The 19,451-nt window shown below is 37.9% G+C and overlaps 1 protein-coding gene across 5 annotated transcripts in view; it reads left to right on the top strand.

The window, feature by feature from the left end:
* The window catches only part of PPP1CB (protein phosphatase 1 catalytic subunit beta), a 52,466-nt gene that overhangs the window by 16,255 nt on the left and 16,760 nt on the right, over positions 1–19,451 (top strand). For all 5 annotated transcript variants that reach the window (XM_063622763.1, XM_055253989.2, XM_063622765.1 and 2 more), the window contains exons 3-6: positions 9,266–9,397; positions 11,217–11,447; positions 14,213–14,317; positions 16,387–16,458. In XM_063622763.1, the coding sequence (XP_063478833.1) occupies positions 9,266–9,397; positions 11,217–11,447; positions 14,213–14,317; positions 16,387–16,458 (540 nt within the window). The remainder of the gene's footprint in view (positions 1–9,265; positions 9,398–11,216; positions 11,448–14,212; positions 14,318–16,386; positions 16,459–19,451) is intronic.

Raw genomic sequence — 19,451 nt, 5'->3', positions numbered from 1 at the left:
AAGCAGTGTGAAGTGATGAGAGTACCATATGTGGTCCATCACAGCTGCTCAGCTCTGCCATTGTAGCATGAATGTGTCCAGTGATAAATAAGTGGCTATGCTTCATTAAACTTTATGGCCACCAAAATTTGAGTTTCATATAATTTTTATATGTCACAAAGGATTCTTTTGTTTTGCTTTTTTGCAATCATTTAAAAAATGTAAAAAATTATTCTTAGGCCCCAAGCCATGCAAACACTGGCACTGAGCTAGATTTGACCCCTTGGCCTTAGTTTGCTGAATACTGGTGTAGTTTTTCTACCTTTCCTAATGTAAACATGATTGTAGAAAGATTACCTTACTGGAAGTCAGGAAACCTTGGTGCTCCCACCAAAGTTGTGTGACTGATTAAGTCAGGTGAAATAAATTGGGGTTAGGAGCCATGGTGTCTAGTCCTTGACAAGTCATTCCTCAATTTTTTAAATGTAATCGCCTGAATTTCTAGTGTATGCATAATCACATTTTGTGTGCCTCTCGGCAGCCATTCCATTGTTGAAGAGGCAACCAACACAGAAAATTGTTGAGGGATTTTGATCTTTGACAAGGGAAGCATACAGTGTGAGCTCACCAGTCACCCTGGCTTTTTTCCCTGGAGACATTTCCTAGTTTGTGGCATAGGGGAAATAGATCCCAAATAAAAAGTGACAGTCTCACTGGGCTAAGGAAGAAAGGTGGAAGTTTCAGGCCACTAAAGCAGTTGAAGCTTAAGTCCAGAAGAGGAGAGAACCACATAAAATCTAACCTCAAAATCTGCAGTCAGGTCCCTCTAAAGTCATTGACTGACTTCAGAGGTACACATAAGCAAGAGAAGAAACCCAGCAGAAAACAGTAGCTGAAAAGCTAAAGATCTGAGCAGACATTTCAGTAGCTATCTAATGCCAGAGAGGCAAAAATGGAAGTTCAAATCCTGCCTGGTTAGAGGGGACCTTATTACACCCTGACTTTTCCACTGTGGCCCCATCATGACCACTCCCTAAGATTGAAGGCAAAACTAAAACAGACTAGCCCTCAGGAAAATGAGTTACTGCTGTGCTGCTGCTGAAAGGAAACAACCTTCTTTGGAGAAAGGTATCTAAAACTTCTACAATTTTGTATCCATAATTCAGTATTTCATTCACCAAAATAGGATATGCTATTTTGGACAAGCTAATGAAACTGAGTTGACCAAAAACCAATAGAAATTATCTAGCGCTGACAGAAAAAAAAAAAAAGTACAGAAGAAAGCATGAGAGACTAATGTATTGCTGATAGACAGTGGAAAGGTCTATCATGTATAATAGGAATCCCAGGAAGAGAGGAGATAGACATACAATGGGATGGAAATATTGACTAATAATTTTCCAAAACAGAGATATCGAAGCACAGATTAAAGAAGCTGTGTGATTCCAAGCAGGGTAAATAGAAAGAAAACCATATGGAACATAGCTGCTAAAAATCCAAGAGAAAGAGAAAATGTTAAATGCTGTCAGAAGAAAAAATTCATTAGCTTCAGGGAACAATAATACAAATGATGGCTGATCTGTCGCCTGAAACTATGGAAGACGGAAGACAATAGAATGGCGTTCTCTTTAAAGCACTGAAAGAAAAAAAATGACAACCTAGAATTCTTTATTTATTTTGAGATGGAGTTTTGCTCTTGTGGCCGAGGCTTGGAGTGCAATGGTGTGATCTTGGCTCACTACAACCTCTGCCTCCCGGGTTCAAGTGATTCTCCTGCCTCAGCCTCCTGAGTAGCTGGGATTACAGGCATGTGCCACCATGCCTGGCTAATTTTGTATTTTTAGTAGAGGTGGGATTTCTCCATCTTGGTCAGGCTGGTCTAGAATTCTAAATCTAGTGAGCATATCCTTCAATAGTAAAGTAAAATGAAGACAAACTAAAGCTGAGAAAATATATTGCTGATATGCTGGCATTAGAGAATATTAAAGCAAGTTCTTTGTGTTGAAAGAAAATAACAGATAAAAGCAAATAACTGCAGAAAGAAGTGAACAATGTTAAGGATAAATGTGAGTAAATACAAATTCTGACTGTTTAAAATAATAGTTGTGGCTTGTGGGATTTAAAATATGTGGAAACAAAAATATGACAACTGTAGAACAAAAGGCGGGAGGAGGGTGGTAATCACTCAAAAGTGTATTTGTAATCTCTAGAGCAACCTCTAAATGAAAAAAGAATATATAACGAAAAGCTAATAGAGGAGAAAATGGAATAGTAAAAAAATAATTGATTACTCCAAAGAAATGCAGGGAAAGAGAAAGGAATGAAGAACAGATGGGACAAACAGAACAGATGATAGAATGGTAGACTTAAACCCAACTTCGTCGATGATTATATTAAATGTAAAAGGAGCAAACATTGCCTGGGCACGGTGGCTCACACCTGTAATCCCAGCACTTTGGGAGGCCGAGGCGGGCAGGTCACTTGAGGTCAGGAGTTCAAGACCAGCCTGGCCAACATGGTGAAACCCTATCTCTACTAAAAATACAAAAATTGGCTGGGCATGGGTGCCTGTAATCCCAGCTACTTGGGAGGCTGAGGCAGGAGAATCGCTTGAATCTGGGAGGCAAAGGTTTCAGTGAGCTGAGATCATGCCGCTGCACTCCAGTCTGGGTGACAGAGTGAAAACTCCATCTCAAAAAGAAAAGGAGCAAACATTGAAATTAATGCAAAGTTCAGAAGACGTAACTATTATAGATACTGTTTACAAGGGATGTATTTTAAATCTAAGGACACAAATGAAGTAAAAAAAAAAAAAGGAGGGGGCGGGGGGGAGACAGTATCATGCACACATTAATCAAATGAAAGCTGACTTGGCTATATTTATGTTGGAGAAAGCTCTAAAACCAGAAATAACACTAGAGGTAAAGAAGGGCATTACATAATGCTAAAACGATAAATTTAATGGAAAAATGTCTAAAATTTTTATATATGTAATAGTATAGGTCTAAAACTAAAAGGACAGGTTGACAACTATTGTAAAAAGTTAAAATAGACAAAACCACAACCATAGATCAGTGCCCCTCTTTCAGTAACTAGTAGAACAAACAGGAAAAAATCAGCAAGGATAAAGATTTGAACAACACAGCCACCCTGACCTACTTGGCGGACATAGAACACTTCACTCAATAATTGCAGGATATATATGCTTTTCAAATATGTATGAAACATTTACTAAAATATACCATATACTATACCATAAAGCACCCCTCAGTACATTTGAAAGAAATGACATCACAGATGTCAGCCAAAATCCATTTAATGAAAAACGTGAAAGACTGCCATACTAGAGTATACAACATTGCTGAGAGAAATAAATAAAAGGAGAGATACCATATTTGTAGATTGGAAGACTTGAAATTGTGAAGATGTCAATTCTCTCTAGACTTACACTTATTCCACCCCCCCGCCCCTTTTTTTTTTTGAGACGGAGTTTCACTCTTGTTGCCCAGGCTGCAGTGCAATGGCGCGATCTTGGCTCACTGCAACCTCCGCCTCTTGGGTTCAAGTGATTCTCCTGCCTCAGTCTCCTGGGTAGCTGGGATTACAGGCGCCCACCATTATGCCTGGCTAATGTTTGTATTTTTAGTAGAGGTGGGGTTTCACCATGTTGGCCAGGCTGGTCTCTAACTGACCTCAGGTGATCCACCCGCTTCGGCCTCCCAAAGTGCTGGGATTTACAGGCATGAGCCACCGCACTCGGCCTTATTCCCAATTTAAAACCTCACAAGTTTGGGGGTGGAGGGGATAGACACAAGCCAATTTTAAAACATATTTGAAAGTTCAAAAGGAAAATCTAAAGAACAAAATTGGGATGTTTATGTTACTAAATACCGAGACTTTATTAAAATCTATAGTAATTAAAACATTGTGGTATTGATGCAAAAATAGACATATGGGGTAATGAGCTATACAGTGGCTAAAAACAGACCTGTTCCTGTATGGTCACCTGATTTTTCTACAAAGCTGCCATTGCAGTTCAGTGAGGAAAAGGATGATCTTTATGATAAATGGTGCTGAATCAACTGGGTATCTGCTTGGATAAAAACCTTGACCTTTACATCAAACCATACACAAAATTAATTTGAGATGGGTTATAGAATGAAGTGGGCTAAAACAATAAAATATCTGGAAGGAAACATAAGGAAGTATGTTTAGAGAAGGCAAGAATTTCTTGAATAAGATGCAAAAAGCCTTAACCAAAAAAAGATTGACTAAGATTTTTTGAGATTTAAATTCATTAAAGAACTTCTGTTCATCAAAAGATAGCATTAAGAGATGGAAAAAGTCCAGTTTTAAAGAATGAACAAAAGACTTAAAACGAACTTGTCAAAAAAAAAAAAAAAAAGATAACCTAAATGGTCTATTAGGCACATGAAAAAGGTACTCAATGGCCAGGTGCAGTGGCTCACGCCTGTAATCCCAGCACTTTGGGAGGCCGAGGCAGGGAGATTATTTGAGGTCAGGAGTTCGAGATCAGCCTGAGCAACATGGTGAAACCCTGTCTCTACAAAAATTAGCTGGGCATGGTGGTGTGCACCTGTAATCCCAGCTGCTCAGGAGGCAGGAGAATCCTTGAACCTGGGAGGTGGAGGTTGCAGTGAGCCATGATCATGCCACTACACTCCAGCCTGGGTGACAGAGCGAGACTCCATCTCAAAAAGACAAAAAAGGGTGCTTGGCAACCTTGGTCCTCAGGGAAATCAAATTAAATCCAACGAATACCACCATACACCCAACAAAATGACTAAAATTAAAAATAGTGATAATTTGCAGTATCAGTAAAGATGTGGAGCAACAGTGTTAGGAGGATTATGAATTGGTATAGCCACTTTGGGAAACTGATGGTATCTACTACTTAATGAAATAAACCGTCTCTGTGACCCGAGCAGTTCTACTGCTTTGTTCTATACATACCTAAGATAAATATGTCCATGGATATTCATAGCATTTGTAATAGCCCCAAACTGGAAATAATCCGAATAGAGTAGTAAAGATACTGTCATATGTTCATTCAATGGAATACAGGTTGAATATTTTTTATCCAAAATGCTTGGGACCCCAAGTGTTTGGATTTTGGATTTTTTTCAGATTTTTGAATATTTGTATTATACTTACCAGTTAAGCATCCCTAATCCGATAATCTGAAATCTGAAATGCTCCAATGGGCATTTTCTTTGAGCATCATATTAGCACTAAAAAAGTTTTGGGTTTTGGAGCATTTTGGATTTCAGATTAGGGATACTCAGCCTGTATTTCAAATGACAGTTAAACACAATTATATGGGTGTATCTCACAGATGCAATAATGAGCAAAAGAGCATTCTCATGTTTCTTTTTATCTAAAAGTCTAATTCATAAATACATCAAATCAATATATACTGATAGCAGTAAGGATAGTAACCTCAGGCATTACTGTCATTGATTAGGACACAAGGGAATCTTCAGGGTTGCAGGAAGCATTCTGTATCTTGATCTGGATGGTGGTTACTCGGGTATATAGATAGTTTAAAATTCATTGAGTTACACCCATGAAGTTAGTATACTATATGTATGTAATATGTTAAAATATTTTCTAAATAGTAATAAGTATGGTAGATATTTGCTGTCATGGGATTTTTATCTGGTTAGAAATTACTACATGCTGAAAATTTCTAGGAAATTTTTGATCCAAAAATTTTATGTGGTGAAGTGGAAAAAGTACTGGCCTTTAAGTTAGAAGACTGATTCCGAATCCCTCTCTGCTGCTTCTCACTCCCATCAGTCTTATAAAACCTGGGCACTGTGATCTTATGCGAGTTATTTAATTTCTGTCATTGTACAGTGGAGATAATAGCTTCCCTTTTCAATTCCTGGGGTGTAAAAAGGATTAAATGAAATGATTGATGTGAAGGTGCTTTGCACCTAATGAAATATGCTGATTTATAGTATCTTTATAATCCAGCAAGGTTCAGATATCCAAACACTGGAATTCCTCATGGATGCTGTGATAGCAGTCTAGTTGCCCTGTGTAACAGGTTGCCCGGACGATTTCTTCCTTTTATCAGAACTCTTGAGAGTACATAAAGGAGCAGGACTTTTGAATTGGAAGACAGCTGGGATTGCCCTGGGACATCTGCCTTATTCTGTCCAACCTTTGGCTAATTTATTTCTAATTTCTAAAACTCTTGTCAGAGTTTTAAACATTGGGAAAACCTTTAGCTTCTCTAACTACATTCATCAACTCTTAAGATGTGACTGATTGTTAAACGCACTTTTATGTGCCACTAAGTGGAGGGGGGGTGCTGCCAATTATAATTGTAAGAAGCTTTTAATTGCAACAGTCTCACAACTTCAGAGATATTAGTTAAGGGAGAAATGTGCATCCTACAGTCAGTGAAATATTAAAAAGTTTCTGTGCAGTGTGTTTTTGTTTTGGTAAATTTTTAGTTTCTGTGGATTTGCATGACTTACAAGTTGAAGCACTTTATAGCTCTGTAAAAATGTTAGTTACACAATTACTTGAGAAGTCAAAATTATACAGAGGGAGTAAAATAAATACTAGGTAAAATATTCACCATTGTTATTTGAATATTTTAAATTGACATACTGAAGTGACCCACATCAGTCTTTTGACTTAGTAGTCGAGTTACGACTAAGTTTTGATAATGTACTGTTTTTCTTGTTCATTGCTATTATCTCTATAAACAACTAATACACAGTAGACTCTCAAACATTTGTTGAATGAGTTAATACAGTTTGTAAGTACTTTTAGCTATGTGTTCATTGTCTGAAAGCAGTTTGAGACCTTTAATTCTTCCAAGGCGAATAGGTTTTTTTTTTTTTTTTTGAGACAGAATTTCTCTCTTGTCTCCCAGGCTGGAGTGCAGTGGTGCGATCTCGGCTCACTGCAACCTCCACCTCCTGGGTTCAATCAGTTCTCCTGCCTCAGCCTCCCAAGTAGCTGAGATTACAGGCACCCGCCACCACTCCCGGCTAATTCTTGTATTTTTAGTAAAGATGGGGTTTCACCACGTTGGCTAGGCTGGTCTCAAACTCCTGACCTCAGGTGATTCACCCACCTCAGCCTCCCACAGTGCTGGGATTACAGGCGTGAGCCACCGCACCTGGCCACATTTTTTTTTTTCTTAAACTAAAATCTTCCACATTTAAAACTAAAGCTGAGATGTCTCTTTGGTGTTAGAAAAACCCAAATATGCATCAGAAGTAGGTAATTGATGTTTGAGAATGAGCACTAATGAAGCTATGTCAGTTCCCATTAATAAAAGCAGTTCTGCTGATCATTGTTTTGAATTTCAGGGATAGTCTTATAAACTAGCATATTTGCTAAAGTACATTTGAATGTTGTCTGTGTCTCCTGTTTATTGCCTCCTTTTTACTTTTATATTAATATATTAATGGAATATATAGCTTTTGCATGTGGAGGCCTTTTTTTTTTAAAGCCTCTTATTGACCTGACAAAGGAATCAGCAATTTTTAGCAAGAAATATGTGGAATTTTATTTTATTTTATTTTATTTTATTTTATTTTATTTTATTTTACTTTGGAGATGGGGTCTCACTCTCACCCAGGCTGGAGTGCAGTGGCACGATGTCAGCTCACTGCAGCCTCCGCCTCCTGGGGTCCAGTGAACCTTCCACCTCAACCTTTGAGTAGCTGGGACCACAAGCATACACCATCATGCCCAGCTAATTTTTTGTATTTTTGGTAGAGATGGGGTTTCATCATGTTGCCCAGGGCGATCTTGCACTCCTGAGCTCAAGTGATCCACCCACCTTGGCCTCCCAATGTGCTGGGATTACAGGTGTGAGCCACTGTGCCTGGCCTTTATTCTTTATTTTGCAGAGACAGGGTCTTGCTCTGTCACCAAGACTGAAATGCCCTAGTGCCATCATAGCTCACTACAGCCTCAACCTCTTGGCCTCAAGCAATTCTCTACTATGCTAGGCTAATTCTTTTTTTTAAAAAAAATCTTTTGTTGACACAGGGCCTTGCTTTGCTGCCCAGGCTGGTCTCGAACTCCTGGCTTCAAGCAGTCCTCCCGCTTTGACCCCCCAAAGTGCTGGGATTACAGGGGCAAGCTACTGCTCCCAGCCTATTTTCTTTTCTTAAATGCCCTTTCACTTAAGATTAAATGAGAGCTCAGCAGTAAATTTAAGGTTAAAGGGAGTCAGGGGAGATGGTGATGAGAGGAAATGATTACAAGTTGAGTTCAGTGGGGCAAATAAGGAACTCTTCTCTCTCTCCATGCACCATACTACTCCCCTTCATTCCACAAGTTACTGGAAACGATATTATCTTATGGCTCAGTAATGCAAAAATGCCTCACTCCATCTAAATAGCCTTTAGAGGTTTTAATATAATGCTCTATTGGGAATATAACGATAAGTTAATTTTTAATACATAGCTGATATCTTTTTTGTATTTGTTTTGATCAGAAAGTAGAGATAGTGGTTGCTAAAATATTGGGGACTGCTGGTAACATTCCAAGAAATTGTGTGAAGCAAAATCACCTACTGACAATTACTATTTAATCTCCCTCTCTTCATAGTACATTGTTCTTAATGATGCTATTTTGACATGCTACTAGATGCGAGATAAGCAGGCCAGACCTTAAAGGGTGTGGGCTCTGAAATCTTTTTTTTTTTTTTTTTTTTTTGAGACGGAGTCTCGCTCGTTGCCCAGGCTGGAGTGCAATGGGGCGATCTCAGCTCACTGCAACCTCAGCCCCCCGGATTGAAGCGATTCTCCTGACTCAGCCTTCCAGTTAGCTGGGATTACAGGCATGTGCCACCGCACCTGGCTAATTTTGTATTTTTGGAGAGATGGGGTTTCTCCATGTTGATCAGGCTGGTCTTGAACTCCCGACCTCAGGTGATCTACCCGCCTCAGCCACGCAAGGTGCTGGGATTACAGGCATGAGCCACTGTGCCTGGCCCTGAAGTCTTTTAGGTCCCTTTGGCTGCTAGGCCCCAGGTTGGTCACAGGACAGCAAAAAACAGAACTGCATTTCATCAACAGCAGACTTGAGGAGCATCATCAGGAACCAGTAACAATGAAAATAGTAGTCAAAGATCATAGAATAACATTATTTTAAACCATGAGACCAAATAGGTTAATTTGTTGCCTGCGTGACTTTTCTGATTTTTAAAATAGGGCATGACTCTTTTTGAAAGATTATTATATGAGTAAATTTTAGAAAACTGACTGTTTTATTTATTGTTTGTCAGTACGAGGATGTCGTCCAGGAAAGATTGTGCAGATGACTGAAGCAGAAGTTCGAGGCTTATGTATCAAGTCTCGGGAGATCTTTCTCAGCCAGCCTATTCTTTTAGAATTGGAAGCACCGCTGAAAATTTGTGGTATGTAAATGGGTAAAGTTGGAAACAACTCTTTTGAATCATGTTTTTCCTCCCATGTTTAAGATCTAGAGAAAACATTTTTTGAAAATTTTGTATAAAACAGATCAGTAGGCTTTACTAAATAAAAGTTTATAAAAATTGAAACAAAAATGACAAGTTACAGACAAGATGAAAGTACTTGCTATATATACAACAGATAAAAGGAGTTGTATTTGTAATATATAAAGAGTTCTTATAAATAAGAGAAAGACGATACAATATAAAAATAACATAGGAAGAGGAAGGTCTTAGAAGAAATTCAAATGGCCAGTAAACATAAGGACCTCAGCCTCTTGAGTAATCAGTGATGTGCAATTTAAAGCAAGTCTCCAACTCTAGTCAGATTATAAAAAAATACCGAAGATTGATGTTTAGTGTTGTCAAGGATGTCAAGGGCATCATAGTACACTGGTTGGAAAAAAATAGGTGTATAATTTAGAGGGTCAATATGGCAATATCTGTGGTCTTCTAACTTTTATGTTATTTAAATTTGTTTTGAAGATTGTACTAGTTTATACCTTGTATTCTTTTAAGTTTTACAGTGGCTTTTTTACAGTCCTTTGTACAGTGCCCAGCAAATAAGAGATACTAGCTAAGTAAATGTTTGTTTTTTGTTTGTGTGGTTGGTTTTTCTTTGAGACAGAGTTTCACTCTTGTTGTCCAGGCTGGAGTACAATGGCACAATCTTGGCTCACTGCAACCTCCACTGCCCGGGTTTAAGTGGTTCTCCTGCCTCAGACTGCTGAGTAGCTGGGATTACAGGCGTGTGCCACCACGTCCAGCTGATTTTTTGTATTTTTAGTAGAGACAGGGTTTCTCCGTGTTAGCCAGGCTGGTCTCGAACTCCTGACCTCAGGTGATCCACCCGCCTTGGCCTCCCAAAATGCTGGGATTATAGGCGTGAGCCACCACAGCCGGCCGGTAAATGTTTGTTGAATGGATCAATTAACTTAGAATATCACATCTTCAAGTAAGAGGTAGTAGTTCGGAATTTAGGGGAACTAATCAATCCCCTGTATAAACTTAAATGAAGCAAATGTAGTTACTTAGAGGTGATCTTAAAATGATTAGAATTAAAGTATTCTTTGAAGGTGTTCTTTAAAATGTAATATAGAAATAACTTGAAGGTAATAGAAGTTATTTGTACTACATATTTCTAAAGGTTTACTATTTGTCTCCATATTTGGCGTTAAAAAGTGACGTAAGTTAAACTACCAGATAATAAAATTGTTTTAGTTATCTATCGTTGTATAATAAATCATTCCAAAACTTTGTGGCTTACAGCAACGTTAATTTACCATCTCACAATTTCTGTGGGTCAGGAATTCAGGAACAGCTTAGTGGGTCCTCTGGCTCTGGGTCTCTCACAAGGCTTCAATTAAGGCGTGATCTCGGGCTGCAGTCATCTGAAGGTTGAACTGTGAAAGGATTCAGTTCCTTATAGACTGATGGGCTAAGAGCCTCAGTTCCAAATGAGTTGTTGCTCAGAGGCCTCCCTCAGTTCTTTGCTACGTGGGATGCTTCATTAGACAGCTGGTTTCATCAGCGAGCATGGAAGAAGGTGAGAGAGTGCAAGCAAGATGAAAGTCATAGTCTTTTGTAACTTAATCTTGGAAGTGATGGCCCATCTCACTTTTGCTTGTTAGAAGTAAGTCACTAAATATAGCCCATGCTCAAGGGTAGGGGAGGATTACACAGGATGTGAACACTGGGAATCATTTCATAGAAGCTGCTTATAAGAGTAACCAATTTTTCTAAAACTGACTTTTTCTCTCTTTAGGAGATATTCATGGACAGTATACAGATTTACTGAGATTATTTGAATATGGAGGTTTCCCACCAGAAGCCAACTATCTTTTCTTAGGAGATTATGTGGACAGAGGAAAGCAGTCTTTGGAAACCATTTGTTTGCTATTGGCTTATAAAATCAAATATCCAGAGAACTTCTTTCTCTTAAGAGGAAACCATGAGTGTGCTAGCATCAATCGCATTTATGGATTCTATGATGAATGTAAGTGAAAATAAAGACTTAGAAAAGTAATTCATGGAAACATTGCCTAATAATTTTCTGGTTCAGAAGAGTTCCTTTGATTCAGAGTTTTTTCAAAATAAGGTCTATCAGGCATAGGCCAGGAAGAGGAACCTGAAACTGGGAAACATGTTACTAATTAAATTGGTTGCTTTTGAGATCTCCTTGGTCATGTTTCAGATTGACTGCAGCTTACTTGGCTGAAGAGGCTCTTTTAAAATTAGTTTATCTAGTAAACTATCCAGGTGAAACAGAAGTCATTGTAGGCTGTGGCCCTTGGTTTTCTAGTGTCCATTAAGGTTTTAGCTCAGCATTTTTGTGGTATGACAGCTCTTATTAGTCCTGTGTCACAAGAATTATTGAGAAGTTCTGTGAAACTATTTAAAAGTCAAAGTATATTATTATTAGAATTTAAATCTGTGTCTATAAACCTTGGAAGACAAAGATACTGAATACTCTGGGGTATCCTTATTTTATTCTCTTTTTCATTAGTAGGAAATCACCCATTTGGTATTGTATGTTTCCAAGTGTTATTATTAAAATACCCTACTAGGTTCAAATTTGGTCTTTTGGTTTTATTAGAATATGGGAGTAAGTATTTATTTGGTTAGTTACAACTTAGAATCAATTATAATCTTCAAATTGAATTTTTTATTGCTGTCTTCCCTATTAGAATCTACTTTTGCTTTTTTTCAATCCTTAATTATGTTAGAGACCTATTCAAACTCATATCTCCTTGATTTATATAATGATTTGACAAAGTTTGAGGGTATGTTATATGTGCAGGCACTATTGTGAACACAGTGCATGAAGCAATACACAATACAGGTGATCTCTGTTCTCATGGAGCTTGCTTTTTTTTTTTCCCAAGTGTTTCTTCAGCATTGATAGGCCTTCCCTGTCCAGCCAAATAGCAGGTCATCGGCCTAGCTGGGACTGTATGTCCTTGTAGTGAAAAAAGGCTGTATCAGGCTTCCAATGCTTAATGAAAATAGCCTTTTTTCTTTTTTTTTTTTTTTTTTTTTTTTTGAAACGGAGTCTCGCTCTTCTTGCCCAGGCTGGAGTGCAGTGGCACAATCTCAGCTCACTGCAACCTCCACCTCCTGGGTTCAAGCGATTCTCCTGCCTCAGCCTCCCAAGTAGCTGGGATTACAGGCATGCACCACCTTGCCTGGCTAATTTTGTATTTTTAGTAGAGATGGAGTTTCTCTGTGTTGATCAGGCTGGTCTTGAACTCCCAACCTCAGGTGATCCACCCGGCTCGGCCACCCAGAGTGCTGGGATTACAGGCATGAGCCACTGTGCCCAGCCATGAGCTTACATTCTAATAGAAATGATTCTGTATTTGATTTTGTATTGTATTTTTATTTCTGAGATGTAGTGTATGGTTTGAATTATTTAAATCAGACTAGCAGAGAGGAAGTGGATTGGAGTACATCAAACTACAACATTCTTCCTAAAGCTACATCAGAAATGGGGGTATATTTTTAAAGGATAAAAGATGGGCAAGAATGTCCTTGGGGATAGAAATGACATCAAATGAAATAATGTATAGGAAAGCAACTTGTAAACAGTGCTTTGAGTTATGTACTTACTCATTAAGGGGCAGGTTGTGGCATAAAAGCACAGGAAGTTAGTACTTGTGTCTTTCATCCCTTCCCTAGCTTAGTAGTTGTACCTTATTACCAAATTCAGGAAAATCGAGTAACTCTAAAAAAGTGAACATACACTTGAGGTTGTCTTTGTCGTAGCTTTTTATGCTAGGCTACAGGAAAATTATAGCCTTTGTGCCTCTAGTTATACTTGCTATAGCGCCAAGTTGTAATTCACACAAAAGAGAATACCAGTTGAACACTTGGAAATTTTCCTTCCTTGGCAATAAGTTTATACTGTGTTGATCAATGCATTAGTGTTAAAATGGACAGTTTCCAGAGGCACCTTTTCACTTCTGCTTGCTTGTTTGGCTAGGTATTTAAGTAGTCCACACATTGAAGGGAAAAAAATGAACTAAGAGCCTATTAAAATTTAAAATTTGCTATATTTAAATTGCTGTATTACAGTGTTTTAAAAATTGCTATATTATAAAAATTTTAAATTGCTATATTATAGTTTAAAAATTGCTATATGATAGTGATCTTAAAAGACAAAAATTGTTTGATGTATTTCATAAAACACCTAGCACAGTCTTTGGGATTTTTTAAGTGTTAAATTTGATTAGGTTTATTTTATTTGTCAGAAATTGTATGTATTTATGATGTACAACATGATGTTTTGAAGTATATATACATTGTAGAATGGTTAAATCCAGCTGATTGAACATATGCATTACCTCAAAAAGTTAGCATTTTGGGAGAAAACAACACTTAAAATTTACTCTTAGCATTTTACAAAGATACAATATAGTGTTAACTGTAGTCACTATGTTATACAATAGATCTTCTGTATTTATTCCTACTACCCAACTGATACTTTGTATTCTTTGACCAACATCTTCCCAACCCACCCCTACCCCCCAGCACAATCTTTGAAGTCTTGGTAACTTTACTGAAGGTATTGAATGTTTATTGTAGTTGTTGCCTTTTTAAAGGTATGTAAATAACATCTATGCATTATAGAAAAAGTTCTTCTTTATAGATAAACATAAAGAAGAAATAAAGAAGAAAATTGAAATCATTCATAATCCTGTGGCTTTGAGATAACTGATGAGAACAGTTTTAGATTTTTTAATTTATCTGTTCTTTTTATAGGCAAACGAAGATTTAATATTAAATTGTGGAAGACCTTCACTGATTGTTTTAACTGTCTGCCTATAGCAGCCATTGTGGATGAGAAGATCTTCTGTTGTCATGGAGGTAGACTAGTAAATTTGCCTTACAGATTTCTTTTATTCTTCTATTATTCGGAAAATACCTATAATAAGAGGCTGTGGGAAAACAAAGCAGTGCTTGTGTGAAAACTCAAGTGATTAAAACTGTTTTAAACATGGCTAAACCTCTTTTAATAACTAGAAACTTACTTATAAATGAAAATGTAATGCTTCTTTAAATACAGTTTCACATATAAAGAGGGTAACTAGAGTTGTTTGAGAAAGTCTCCTTTGCCTCAAGTTTTAACAGAAAGACACCCCTGCTATTTATCAGTAAAAATGAGAGGATCATTATCTTCCTGCCTATATTGAAATCTTTCATCAGAATCCAAATAAAATTGAGTTTCATATTCACATATATCAAGAATTCTAGGCTTCATATATTTGCTTTAGTATTAGCAATAAAATAATAAAATAATTTTTGGTAGATTGGTAAGTTACTCTGTATGGCTTATGAAATAAGCTTGAAGTTTATTTTGAAAGTTTATTTGAAAAATTAATGTATATGTCTAACACCTAGCTAGCAGCTAATGTATTATCTGATCTGACCATCTTGAAGAGTTAAAAACCTGTTGCTAAGATATATTTATGAAACAGATAATTGAGTAATAAAAAGTATTTAATATGTCAGAACTTATTAAGACACTATGAGAAGTCAGGAGGAGGAAAGACTGGATACATGTGTGTATAGAAGCATGGGTTTTAGGGGATAAATAGACTTTGGAGAAGTTAAAAGGACTTGAGATACTCTTTGTTGTCTAGTTTAGGGAATGTGTAAGAACTGGCCTGACTAGAAGGTCAAGTACATGCTGGGAAATGATGGGATCAGATTATGGAGATTTGAATATTGAGCAAGGGAGTTTGTTGAATGATTTAATAACCATATTGGGTTTTTGTGCAGGGAAGTAATTTAATGGAAATAGTGTAAGAAAATTAGTTTTTCATCAATATACGGGAAGAATTAAAGTGGAAAAACGCTGAAAAGATAGATGCACTTGCCTAGGCCTGAGGTAATAAATGGTTTATTCTCTGGCAGAACATAATTCACTATATTAATTGAAATATGTTTTCCAGTAGATACTAAACACATAATGAATTGTAGTTCTTGTACATTAGTTTAGCTAAGGATAGAAGTGCAGCAGTATGGATATGAATGTTTAGCTTCATTCCTTGTGATAATACTTGGATTGCCTACCAGAGAGAAATAATAGCTTATATACCACTTCAAAGATTGCAAAGTATTTTTATGAGCTTTTCCTGTTAATCCTTCTGATCAATAGTTTATGACTTCATGAAGATAATGAACGTGTTGGAGTGGGATGTGAAAAGAAGGTCTTAGGGAACCAAGTGAGGCACTTTCACTTAGAAGTTAAAATGTTTAAGATTAGTGGTAAGAACTGGCAAAAGTGGTAGGAAGGGTTGCAGTTGATTATGTTTCTATGAAGGCCAGGGAATGATTGGAAAAAAGAATGGTAGTTTTTTTTTTTTCCTTGGGAAGTCTTTTGAAATATAAAGGAATTTCATTTCCCTGGTAGGGAAAAATGGAAAAAAAAATTATAATGCTCTATTATATCAAAGTGGAATTCCTAATAACTCTGTGTTGCCCTTTAAGACATTAAAAGGGGCCGGGCGTGGTGGCTCACGCCTGTAATCCCAGCACTTTAGGAGGCCAAGGTGGTCAGATCATGAGGTCAGGAGATCGAGACCAGCCTGGCCAACATGGTGAAACCCCGTCTCTACTAAAAATACAAAAAGTTAGCTGGATGTGGTGGTGTGCATCTGTAGTCCCAGCTACTTGGGAGGCTGAGGCAGGAGAATCGCTCGAACCCGGGAGGCGGAGGTTGCAGTGAGCTAAGATCGTGCGACTGCATTCCAGCCTGGGTGACAGAGTAAGATTCTGTCTCAAAAAAAAAAAAAAGACATTAAAAGGAACACTTTTCAGTATCTTTAATTTCACATAGTGAATCTATTTTGATTAAATGCTTTTTATTCAGTGACTATTAAAATATTAAAATTTTTAGCTATTAGTACTATGTCTCATCTTTTTATTTATAGGATTGTCACCAGACCTGCAATCTATGGAGCAAATTCGGAGAATTATGAGACCTACTGATGTCCCTGATACAGGTAAGTATAGAGAGAAGTTTAATTGTTTTGTGTAAAGTGTTGTCATATTTGAACCTGATTACATTTAGTGGAAGTAGGATTGGCTTATATAATAAATAAAAGAGCTTTTTTCATAGTCAATAAGCCCGCTACAGATTACTTTATTTGCAGTAATACACAATTTTTCACTTTGCACTGATCCTCAAAATGCGGAACCTTCTTATTTATAGTCATAATGTAGTTCTATCACACTTATTTGATCACAAAAAAGATTTTGCTGTTGAGTCCTCATACCTATTTTTCTAAATTCCCTCATTCATAGTAGCATTGGTTATGTTCTTCAAAAATTTGTTGAATTAGCCGAAAGTTTTTTAATTAAAATAATCTATTCTTTGCTTCTTAGGCAAGGATACAACTACCTTCTTTTCAAATGTCTAGTAGTTTTTTGTTATTTTCTATGTCCTCTATTTCAAATTCTTAGAGCTTTTTTTCAAGGGGTGTGGGAGAGATTTCACTCTGTTGCCCAGGCTGGACCTCGAATTCCTAGGCTCAAGCAATCCTCCTGCCTCAGCTTTTGAGTAGCTAGGACTCCAGGCATGTGCCATACCTGGCTTAAATTTTTAGAGCTCTTAAGGCTCTAGAGACCTGTGGTCAGTTTTGTGAAAATTACATTGGAAATCTGTGGGAAGGCTGGGAGCAGTGGCGCTCATGCCTGTAGTCCCAGCGCTTTGGGAGGCTGAGGTGGGCAGGATCACTTGAGGTCAGGAGTTCCAGACCAGCCTGGCCAACGTGATGAAACCCCATCTCTACTAAAAATAACAAAAATTAGCTGGGCGTGGTGGTGCGTGCCTGTAAGCCTAGCTACTCAAGAGGCTGAGGCACGAGAATCGCTTGAACCTGGGAGACAGAGGTTGCAGTAAGCCGAGATCACACCACTGCACTCCAGCCTGGGTGACAGTGAAACTGTCTCAAAAAAAAATAAAAAAGAAAAAAAGAAACAACAATCACCACAAAAAATGCTGCTCAGAACTACGCATCAACCATGATAAATGGTATAGATCCTCTGATGTCAGTAGCCATGTAATCCACTGTATATTGTAATAAATTGTGTTAGGAGGTTTTTTTTTTTTTTTTTTGAGATGGAGTCTTGCTCTGTCACCAGGCTTGGGGGCAGTGGTGCAATCTCGGCTCACTGCAAGCTCTGCCTCCCGGGTTCAAGTGATTCTTCTGCCTTAGCCTCCCGAGTAGCTGGGACTACAGGCACCCGCCACCACACCCGGCCAATTTATTGTATTTTTAGTAGAGATGGGGTTTCACCATGTTGGCCAGGATGGTCTCGATCTCTTGATCTCATGATCCACCCACCTTGGTCTCCCAAAGTGCTGGGATTAAGGCGTGAGCCACCACACCCAGCCTGTGTTATGAGCTTTTTTACATAACACGACTTGTGTTATTTTTAAAAGTATGCATTTTATCACAGTTTTTGATTGTAATTATAGAATACATTTGAGTAAACCTAATAGAAACTAGTATTTAAATAGTATTTTATTTAAAATGCTGTTTTTAGGCCTGGTGCACTAGTTCATGCTTGTAATTCCAGCACTTTGGGAGGCCAAGGCAGGAAGATCACTTGAGGTGAGGAGTCGAGACCAGCCTGGGCAACATAACACCTATCTCTACAGAGAAAAAAAAAATTTTTTTTTTTTTTAATTAGCCATGTGTCGTGGTGCCCCAGCTACTCAGGAGGCCAAGGCAGGAGGATCACTTGAGTCTGGGAAGTTGAGGCTGCAGTGACCTGTGATTGTGCTCCTGCACTCTAGCCTGGGTGACACAGTGAGACCCTCTCTTTCAAAAAACACCCAAAGTGCTATTTTTAAAATAAGGTATAATATAAATATGTATTACTAGTCATTCTTCAGAATATCTGTTTATAGTTCAGATGTAAATTTCAAGTGTGATATGCAAGGCTTCTATTTTTAGCATATTTTATTTATTTTAGCATTATTTTAATGAGAAGTTTTTGAGATGCTGAAAAGTTATTTTGATCTTTGATAGTGTCTGCAACATTCAGAAATTTAATTTATAAATTAATACATTATTTGAAACACCTTAGTTGATTGTGATGCTAGCTCATTAAACAATGAATCTTGAGTCTGAAATTCTTTTTGAGACAGAATTTCACTCTTGTCGCCCAGGCTGGAGTGCAATGGCCTGATCTTGGCTCACTGCAACCTCCATCTCCCGGGTTCAAGCAGTTCTCTTGCTTCAGCCTCCCAAGTAGCTGGAATAACAGGTGCCTGTCACTGTGCCCAGCTAATTTTTGTATGTTTAATAGAGACGGGGTTTCACCATGTTGGCTAGGCTGGTCTCGAACTCCTGACCTCTGGTGATCCACCCACCTCAGCCTCCCAAAGTGCTGGGATTACAGGCGTGAGCCACCGTGCCTGACCTGAAATTCTTATCTTGACCCTGTTAAGGTTAAAGAATTCCAGATTGTTGTTGCTACCATTATTTGATTTTTTTTAATGCATCCAGACTGTCATGTTTCCTAAACCTCAAACTATATTCTAATTTTATACAGTTTTATTGTCTCACTGAAATTATAGATTCTTGAGATCGAGACCATCCTGGCTAACATGGTGAAACCCCGTCTGTACTAAAAATACAAAAAATTAGCCGAGTGTGGTGGCGGGTGCCTGTAGTCCCAGCTACTCGGGAGGCTGAGGCAGGAGAATGGCATGAACCCGGGAGGTGGAGCTTTGCGGTGAGCCGAGATCGCGCCACCTCACTCCAGCCTGGGTAACAGAGTGAGCCTCCGTCTCAAAAAAAAAAAAAAAAAAGAAAAAGAAATTATAGATTCTTAATACCTTAGCTTTCTACTGGAAAGAGGCTGGAAAGTATGAAAGCATTATTAAGTACTGGGTGGGTGTATATTTTTGAAGAGTCAGCTTCAACCAGAAAGGGCTTAAGAATTGAGACTGACTATTCCAGTGGATTTTGTGTGCTAGTGAATT

This window comes from Symphalangus syndactylus, chromosome 18, assembly GCF_028878055.3.
Source record: "Symphalangus syndactylus isolate Jambi chromosome 18, NHGRI_mSymSyn1-v2.1_pri, whole genome shotgun sequence".
NCBI classification, from domain to species: domain Eukaryota; kingdom Metazoa; phylum Chordata; class Mammalia; order Primates; family Hylobatidae; genus Symphalangus; species Symphalangus syndactylus.
Note: the sequence above shows the minus strand (reverse complement) of the source record. Positions and strands in the feature narration are given on the sequence as shown.